At 33.8% G+C, this 9,670-nt stretch overlaps 3 protein-coding genes across 3 annotated transcripts; all 3 read left to right on the forward strand.

Moving 5' to 3' along the window:
* Nucleotides 1-160: 160 nt before the first annotated feature.
* On the forward strand, nt 161-628 carry Obp56i (Odorant-binding protein 56i). Its single transcript, XM_069045688.1, has 2 exons — nt 161-235; nt 296-628. Exons 1-2 carry the CDS (start codon nt 161-163, stop codon nt 626-628), a joined length of 408 nt encoding a protein of 135 aa, XP_068901789.1.
* Nucleotides 629-2,259: 1,631 nt separating this feature from the next.
* On the forward strand, nt 2,260-2,723 carry LOC138129399 (uncharacterized). The gene is made up of 2 exons (XM_069045689.1): nt 2,260-2,334; nt 2,391-2,723. The coding sequence occupies exons 1-2, from the start codon at nt 2,260-2,262 to the stop codon at nt 2,721-2,723; spliced, it is 408 nt and encodes a 135-aa protein (XP_068901790.1).
* Nucleotides 2,724-4,974: 2,251 nt separating this feature from the next.
* On the forward strand, nt 4,975-5,407 carry LOC138129400 (uncharacterized). Its single transcript, XM_069045690.1, has 2 exons — nt 4,975-5,034; nt 5,081-5,407. The coding sequence occupies exons 1-2, from the start codon at nt 4,975-4,977 to the stop codon at nt 5,405-5,407; spliced, it is 387 nt and encodes a 128-aa protein (XP_068901791.1).
* Nucleotides 5,408-9,670: the final 4,263 nt, after the last annotated feature.

The following is a 9,670-nucleotide window of genomic DNA, read 5'->3' on the forward strand; positions in this document are numbered from 1 at the left end:
TAATCTACTTTAAAAATAGTCGTCATACAAAAAGCGATCAATTTTAGTTGATAACAATGCATGCAATGCATTAAATCATGCAACCTTCACATAGAAACTATAAATAGTTTGTGGCACTAGAAAAACGCCACAGATAAACTAGTACCTACTCTTCATCAAAATGAATCTGTTCTCTTTGTCAGTTTTTTGCGCTGCTTTCGTCTACAGTTATGGAGATGACGCAGCCGACGAAGAGGTAAGTAAGAATCCTACACCCACAAGTTAGGCAAGTACCTACCTACCGTTGACATTGCAGTTGCGAAACACTTTGAATGGGCTTGATGGAGAATCAGCGACAATTAGAGATGACTGTGTGAAGACAACTTCCGTACAGATCGCAGACTTGAAAGATTATCACAATGTCGACGACACTCCTGAGAAGGATTTGTGTTTCTACAAATGTTTTTATGAAGGTAGTGGATTTTTAAGTGAAGATGGTAAATTTAAAGTGGACGCAGTTGATGTGCTTGTGGCACTAAGCAAACAGAAAGATATAGAAGTTGACAAGATAAAAGAATGTGTTAAAGATGTCGATAAGATAGTAGAATGTACTGACTTATTGAAACTCGAAAAATGCTTTATAATATAATAACTATGTAAATAAACTAGATCTTATTGTTTGCACTACATTGTTCAAGTTTTTGATTTATTTTTATTGAAATGCAGGGTTCTAGAAAATGAACCTACAGAACTAAAAAATTAGTAGCCAAAATTATAATTTGATATGGAAAAGTACTAAATTCTATATCCATTATGGATCAAATGGTGCCACAGTAAACGTCTACTAACATTCCCAAAATTGAAAAGTTGTTTTCTTGGTTAACCACGTCACACCGTTGCTTTAAAATTGATGTTTCATTGACATTTCAGCGGAAAATCTGTTTACCAGTGGCGTCGCGTTTGGTAAAAATCTGGTAAATTACGAATGTAAAATGTTGCTCTTGTTTAGTTTAACTGGCGTTTTAAACTGGCCCACTCATGCCAAAAAAAGCCCAATTTACACACGAACTCGTTAAATAAACTACTATTTGATTTGTTTTATTTTTGATCACTTTGTATGACTAAGATTACTTATTTAATGTCCGACTGTATTGTTATTGAACGATAATGACACAGTTTTCTGATACGTTATTAGAGAAATAATCCGCAGGGCATTATCTTCAAATAACAGGCTCTAGGGCGTTATAAAGTCGTTGTTGCTTAGTTACGACAAAATTTTAACTGATTAGTGTAACTTAATCAAATCATTGTCAATCCAAAAACACACGAAACTAGTCGGACATTAAACGTTAAAGGCACCACGGGTGTTATAGTGATACGCCCCCAATCGGCGTTCTCCCCTCGGACCGGAGATCCTCGGGTTTCACTCTGCCAACCTCGCGCGTTGTCAAACTTTATAACACCCTTGATACCTTAATAACTATTAGAAGAAATTGGAAATTAACTTACTAGATCAATCAAAGATTTTCGAATAATTATTGTATTACGATTTATTGTTATATAACGTTCAGGAATATGGTCATGATCTTGGTACTTTTAATCCTAGGAAGTAAAAGTGTTGCCTTATTAACCCGTAACTTTTTGGTAGAGTTACAAAAACATATACTTTATTGACAGAAAACGGTATTAAAAAAACCTCTTAATTTTAAGTCGCTTGGAGAAAAACGATTTTTTTCAACGAGGATTTTAAATTAACTGGAAAACAAAATCTACAGTGCAGTTTAGCTGTTTCGCATCTTAATTTTTGCTGGTTGAACTCTCACAAGATCAAGACTAATAAAAAGAGCGATTTTTTCAAATTGGAAATTTTATGACCTACCTATATCGGAAAACATGTCAGTGTTTACGTAACAAGTTCTGCCGAGGGTCTAGGAACATCAATAAGATAAAATTAGTGCTTCTTTTGGACGACGACTTTGTTTAAAACAGAAATGACAACTATAAATGATAAATTTATAGGTAACAAACTTTTGTATCTCTGCAATGATTTTTGAATAAAAAATGAACAATATTATAGCAAATGCATCATTCCGTTGTACAACAATTTAACTATAATAACATAAAAAAATACATAGGTATTATTCAACTTTGAAAACAGTCGTCATCCAAAACAGATCAATTTTAGTTGACAACAATGAAATAAATTATACAACCTTCAGATTGAAATGAATAAATAGTTTGTGATACCAGAGCACAGACAAACTTGTACTCTTCATCAAAATGAATCTGTTCACCTCGGCAGTTTTTTGCGCTGTTTTCATTTACAGTTATGGAGATGAGGCAGCCGACGAAGCGGTAAGACGGAATCCTACACTCACAATTTAGGCGACTACTTAGCGTTGACGTTCCAGTTGCATAAGTTTTTCAATGATCTTGATGGAGAAGCAGCGACAATTAGAGATGGCTGTGTGAAGACAACTTCCGTAGAGATCGCAGATATGAAAGATTATGACAATCCCCACGACTTTCCTGAGAAGGATTTGTGTTTCTTCAAATGTTTTCACGAAGGTACTGGATTTTTAAATGAAGACGGTAAATTTCAAGTGGACAGAGTTGATCTGTTTCTGGCACTAACCAAACAGAAAAATATAGAAGTTGACAAGTTAACAGAATGTGTTAAAGATATCGATAATATAGTAGAATGTACTGACTTAGTGAAGCTTGAAAAATGCTTTAATCCTTGATGTATAATATAATAACTACAGCATGTAAATGAACTAGTTTGCACTACGTTGTTGAAGTATTTGATTTATTTTTTTTTCAAAACTTGCAATTGTTCATCTAGTTACTAGTGTTACCAACCCTTGATATCTGCCAAATTAATTTTCCCAGCATTATGTTTTGAACTATTTTTAAACTTAAATTTAAAATGTAAAATAGTAATAGTAGTAAAAAAAAATTTTTTTGCAGTACTTGTTTGCTTTATAGAACTTCTCGCTGCGCTCGTCGTGCTCTGCAAAACGCGTGTGTGAAAATGGTGTCTTATAAAAATCGTATAATAAATTGCACCTACAGGACTATTCAATTAATACCGAAAATTATAATTAGTTATGGAAAAGAACTAAATTTTATATTCATTGTGGGTCAATGGTGTTATCACCTCAGCGGAGATAATAACTTTACAGCCGCTGGTTAGCTCGTCAAATGCCATGACAATGAAGTGATACTTTAGCATTATCAATCCAGCAGTATAGTGTCATATTTTACGGACGTTTTAAGAAAAAAAAATTATATCTATTGAAAATTGAACACCAATGTATAGCAAAATAGCAAATTATTTCCACACAAAGTCTCGTAAAACGGAAAGCTCGTTGGAGCCTTTAGAAAACAAATTTTGAAGAGCAGACGTAGCCATACCGATAATAATCTTAAAAAAAAATATTTTCTATATACACGGTGTCCAAAAAGTCTCGAAACACCCAAATGAGAACGTAACGGATAATTTTTGAAAAAAATCTAGACAGGTCAATTAGTGTTTTAAAGAAGATATCTGCTCATATTTTCTTTTTGGTCTTCTCGATGACCTTGAAAAAGTTATAATGTAATTAAAAAAATAGGTTTTTTCAGGAAATTTCTTATGTAAATTGAAAAACTTTTTGACCATCCGGTAGACAATTAAAAGATCTATTAAAAACGGTAGTAAAAATGCGGCGTTGCCATTTAAAAAAACCTCTGATGACATCATAGTAACTCTTTCAAGGTCATCAAAAACAGCAAACAGATACCATCAACAGAAAGCTTTTTGAAAATGCTTACATCTGTTTTTGCATTTTTCTCGAAAATCATTCGTTTCTATTTTATTGGGGTGTTTCCAGATTTTTAGACACACTGTATGTATGTACGGATGTAAGATACGGGGACTGTAGCTCTAGTTTCAAAAATGTTGTGGAAATGATTTTTATAAGAACATTTTACAGTATTATGCTAAAAATTATGAGTCAATGGGTCAATGGTCAAAAAGATTATTTACATAATCTTAAAAACGTACACATACATATAGACTACAGTTTTAAAATTTATCCTTGTAAATGTTATAAATAAAATTGTTTTCTCTCCCATTAGTGTATTCATTGCCAATTCTTATTGAGTATTTAAAAAAAATAATTTTTTTGTTCGACACTGTCAGAATTTGAGAAATTTCTCCTGTGTGAGCGGATTTTGATAAATGTCACAATTTGTCAAAACGAAACGTCAAGCTAATTTTAAAGATTTTAAGCGATTTGGAACCTTTAAGGGGCTCGTTGAACAAAAAATCGTTGTATTCAACTCGTGGGCCTTTAAACCGCTCGTTTCACTCGCGTTTTAAACTGGTCCACTCATGCCAAAAAAAAAAACCAATTTACACACGAACTCGTTAAATAAACTACTAATAATGTAATTCGGCAACAACCTGTCGAATACCTGGCGCGGTAATTTCGATAACGTCGGGAGGAACTCGTCTGTTGATAAGAGTAAAGGTAAAGAAGTGACCGCCGACAGGAACTCGGATACACCTAGTTGGAGACATGAGTGGAAGTGTTTTTGAAGAGGAAATGGTAATGACTGGGCCTGAGAAAGTTAATGTTTTCATGATTACGTTTTTTTGAGGACAACAACTTCATTGTCTTCATCGCCAAAAGAAAAAAATATAGAAATGGTTCTTGAAAAGTCTTGATTATTTTTCTGGAGATATCAAGCAAACTTTTACAAGGTGTTACATAAAACCAAGACTTAACTTACTTAACACACGGACGTTTGATTTTTGATATTATCTATCATTTTTATTGTGAATGAAGTGATGAATTAGTTATTTCTACGGAAATCATTAGCGTGCAAATAGCATAATAAATATCCGGAAGTAATTATTATCATTATTATTCAGAAAAAAATATAATTTTTACTGAGGATTGATATAAAAGCTGTCTGGTGCTAACCGTAGAGATTAACAAATCCAAAATGCTTCACAAATTATTCCTTTTGCTGGTTTCAGTTTTGCTGCTGTTGACTTCATGCATGGTAAGTTGAAATTGTTAGAGTTGAATGTCAGACACAAATTTTTCAGTGTACGAGTTCAACAGACAAAACTGCCACAATTACATTAACTTGTATGAACGAAACTGGAGCAACAACTGAAATTCTTCGAGACCATCTACCAACTGACGAAAATCCAAAAGAAGAAGTTCTTTGTTTCATTAAATGTAGTTTCGAAAAGCTCGGTTTTATAAAAGAAGATGGGTCAGTTTGTATTAAAACGATGCAGAAGGATGAATTTCCCGAGGGGACCAAAGAAACCAGAGAGAAAACTTATGAATGTTTGAAGGAGATCCCGAAAGTGACATCCTGTCAAGACGTAATTGCTTTGGAAAAATGTTTTGATGATGATTCATAGGTGTAGTGTAATAAAAATTAATAAAGAATAGTTCCGACGCAGTATTTAAATGATAATCATAGAAAGAAAGTAATGTTCCACGTTTTGCTTCACTTTGTGGGTTAATCTATCCTTTCAACTAATCAAACCACCAATAGAAAAATTTTAAACTAAAATGGGGCAGTGTCACGGTAACTTTGTTATTTTTGGTTTTCAAAAAAATATTTGAAAATTAGAATTAGGAAAGAATGCGAGTGAGTAGATAATCCCTAAGAGGCGTCTTACAATGTGCATCGAAGCTCAAGGATACCATTTTCAATACTTGCTCTAGTGTAATTTAAATCACATTATTCTTAATTGTTGTTTATTTATTTATCTTACGTTACTTGTTTACACATATTGCGCGGATTTATTTGTTGTCTTGGGTACAGAACCTAACTTTGATCCGTTACGTATACGACGAAGACGTACGGTACCTCTGGCGGGATAGAACGGCGTGGCCCGTCGAAGGCTTGATTAGTTTGAGCACTGGAAAATACCTAACCCACAACATTTGTATTAGACTCTTTGGCTGACCGAATGTTTTATTTAGCACTTTTACAGATTTTTTTGAAATAACAAATGACAAACTTTTTGACATACAGAGCTGCCAACCTGATATTTGTATTTTCCCTATTTGATTATGATCATTTATTAGTTAATAAAAATTAAAGAAACACATTTATTGGAAAAATGTGTTTTTTTACACTAAATCAAAGTAACGTATGAACACTTTTAAAGTACATAACTGTAAAAAGAGAAAATTAATCGTGCCTTCCATCGATGATGTAAATATCCTCCAGAAATGTACAACATCCGTCGGGAATTTGCAGCTACCGTAACCTAAAGTGAAAAGCAAAGAAAGGTGTGTTTATTAGTTAGGGATACCGAAATAGTAGCCTTTACGGCCGAGTCTGAGAATTTGTAAAAAGTAGTACTTTCATTACAATATGCAAAAAATAGAATAACTTAACGATTCCTGTTCTCGAAGCAAATATCTAAGGGCACCCTTTGCTGAAAACAAACATGTTCAATTATGTTCCCATTAAACATAAACAAATGTCATTCGTGTAAAACGGCGGGAAATTCAACCTTTTCACTGTTCTAAACTGTTTAATTTTTTCAACGCCTACTCAGCCCAGGATTTCATTTGAACGCGCAATATTTCTATAATGTATTAATTTTTACGTACTTAACACATGGAGGTTTGATTTATATTATCTGACAGTTTTATGCTGAATGAATTAATGAATTGGTTATTTTTACGGAAATAATTAGCGTGCAAATAGCATAATAAATATCCGGAAGTAATTATTATCATTATTATTCAGAAAAAAAATATAATTTTTACTAAGAATTGATATAAAAGCTGCTCTAATGCTAACCGTAGAGATTAACAAATCCAAAATGCTTCACAAAATATTGCTTTTGCTGGTTTCAGTTTTGTTGCTGTTGACTGCATGCATGGTAAGTTGAAATTGAAGTTGAATATCAGACACAATTTTTTCAGTGTACAAGTCCAACAGACAAAGTTACCACCATTACATTAACTTGTATGAATGAGACTGGAACAACAGCTGAAACTCTTCGAGACTATCAATCAACTGACGAAAATCCAAAAGAAGAAGTTCTTTGCTTCATTAAATGTACTTTCGAAAAGCTCGGTTTTATAAAAGAAGATGGATCAATTTGTATTGAGACGATGCAGAAGGAGGAATTTCCCGAGGGGATCAAAGCAATCAAAGAGGAAACTTATGAATGTTTGAAGGAGATTCCGAAAGTGACATCCTGTGAAGACGCAATTGCTTTGGAGAAATGTTTTGATGATGAATCATAGGTGTAGTGTAAAAATTAATAAAGAACGGTTCAAACACATGATAATCAAAAAATGATAATCATAAAATAGTATCTATGTATAATACATTCTTCAATGAGCGTATAATGATGGCTATTATTCACTCGGGTGATTCCACCACTCGCCTACGGCTCGTGTTGCAGTTTTCATCCTCTTGAATAATATCCATTATACACGAGTAGGAGATTATACTTTCTCCACGACTATACAAAAAAAAAAAAAAACAATCTTTAAAAGTTTCATTTAATATGATTTTTAATATTTGACAGTTCAAATTGTACCTTGTTTAGCAGTTGCTATGCGACGCGCCACTTATTGTTTACAAAGGCATCCGATTGGCGATCTGCCCGTGGATTCCGAAAATACGACGGATGTGATTGGTCGATTACAGAGCAAGGTCACGGTTGATATGATATTAATTTACCATCACTACAGATATTGATCACATGGCAACTGATTTAATGTTGATCCCAACAAGAGATTTTGCCCGCAAGGTGTCTCCTTACAATCACAAAACGACAGATGGCTTTAAGCACCCTATACAGTCCCTGTTAATCCTCAGAGGAAAAACTGCGCAGGCCTGGCCTTCCGGATTTCCGGATTCGGCCTGAAGAAAAACTGTGCAGTCAGGACTTCGGGAATGCCGAATGAACCCTCCGCCAGAGACTTTCCTAACTATCAGTAGTGCAATCAACTTTAGTTATTTTCTACAATGAAGCGTTTAGTATCTAATTTCAAATTCTCCCTTTTTGATTACACATTTGACATAAATTTGAGAATGCAAAAAAAAGTCCAGTTTTCTGCTACAGACGCTCCGGAAATACGGAAGGCCTGGACTGCGCAGTTTTTCCTCTGAGGATTTCCGGAGCATGTATGGGGTGCATTAAGTTCCGGACACGAGCCCCTCTAAGTCTTTCCTTCCTTTTCACTCTATTACACATTTGATCAGATGGCTTCACTGGGAGATTCGCAGGGACGCATATTTAAAAGAAGAGGCCAATTCAATATGCACATTTCAAAGTTTATTTTATGTTTTACCGATTCGGTTATTTATCAATTATCAATTTATTGACAAGCGGCAGAATATACCAATAACTATTTATTAATTCCTTTTATTTGTTAAATAAGATTTAAATAATATATATTCAATAGTTTCATTTTAATAACTTTTTAATTTTATACAGGTGTCCCTAAAAAAGAAGACGAGTCCATAGCTCCCTTATTTATTGGACGATTTTAATTATCTATGCACCAAATTAAATGGTTGTGAATAGGCTACAAGATGGCCTACTAAATTAACAAACAGATACAGTAAGTACCTAAAAATAGATTTTTTCTTCAAACGTCCGTAAAATATGACATTGCACTGCTGCATTGATAATGCTAAAGTGTCATGGCATCTAACGAGCTGACCAGCGTCCGTGAAGTTATTATCTTTGCTGAGGAGCGTCCATGAAGTTATTGTCTCCGCTGAGGGCGTCCATGAAGTTATTATCTTCGCTGATGAGCGGCTGTAAAGTAAACTAGCAAAATCATTTGAAATTCCTACCTGGTTTCTTAACATGTCTTAAATAATTTGTTATGAAGGTTTGAAGAAAAAATAGTATATGTTATTCGGAGCAAAAATGGTTTTATGTGCTTTGGCCGCGGCACATAAAACTTAATTTTTGCTCCTGATAACATAATATACTATTTTGGAACAAATATCACGAAATTTTAGTTTTTTATTTCCTACTTGCCAAGTCTTGTAAAGCGTAAACAAAATAAAAGTGTTACATAACATCGCTTTTCGTTTTCGGTGGTCCGCCCTGTACATTTGAGCAACGGTAATCGCCATGAGAGGCCTCACTAAGGGCGGATATATTCGTCACACCCACTTAATGTGTTCACAATCGTAAAAACTTGCATTTTTATGAAACTGTTATTATCACATAGAGATAATTACATCGAAGTTAAACATTTAGTTCCCGTTTATCTAATAATTTGTTAAAATATAAGTACACCAACACAATTGTACATCATTAAAATGTGACAATTGAAAAATTACAAATGTTTGTCAATAACAATCGGATAAATCATGCAACCTTCATACAACCAACTATAAATACATAGTTTCCAGCACGATGAAACTTCTAGGCTTTATCATCCATCATGCATCTCTTTACTTTAATAGTTTTTTGTACCGTTTTCGTGTGTTCTTATGCAGACGAAGCAGCTGATAAAACCGTAAGTAAGAAGTAGGTTTACAAGTCAGACAACCACACTTAAAATTGTAGTTGCAAAAACTCTTCTCCGAACTTGACGGAGAACAAGCAAAAATGAGAGACGACTGTTTAAAGCAAAATTCAGCTCAAATAACAGACTTGATACGACCTGAAACTTACGACAAA

Source organism: Tenebrio molitor, chromosome 4, assembly GCF_963966145.1.
Source record: "Tenebrio molitor chromosome 4, icTenMoli1.1, whole genome shotgun sequence".
In the NCBI taxonomy this organism is placed as follows: Eukaryota; Metazoa; Arthropoda; class Insecta; order Coleoptera; family Tenebrionidae; genus Tenebrio; species Tenebrio molitor.

Coding starts and splice junctions, on each gene's coding strand:
- Obp56i (XM_069045688.1), top strand. CDS start 161: ATGAATCTGTTCTCTTTGTCAGTTTTTTGCGCTGCTTTCGTCTACAGT. Junction 236..295: donor ATGACGCAGCCGACGAAGAG/GTAAGTAAGAAT, acceptor TTGACATTGCAG/TTGCGAAACACTTTGAATGG.
- LOC138129399 (XM_069045689.1), top strand. CDS start 2,260: ATGAATCTGTTCACCTCGGCAGTTTTTTGCGCTGTTTTCATTTACAGT. Junction 2,335..2,390: donor ATGAGGCAGCCGACGAAGCG/GTAAGACGGAAT, acceptor TTGACGTTCCAG/TTGCATAAGTTTTTCAATGA.
- LOC138129400 (XM_069045690.1), top strand. CDS start 4,975: ATGCTTCACAAATTATTCCTTTTGCTGGTTTCAGTTTTGCTGCTGTTG. Junction 5,035..5,080: donor TGCTGTTGACTTCATGCATG/GTAAGTTGAAAT, acceptor CAAATTTTTCAG/TGTACGAGTTCAACAGACAA.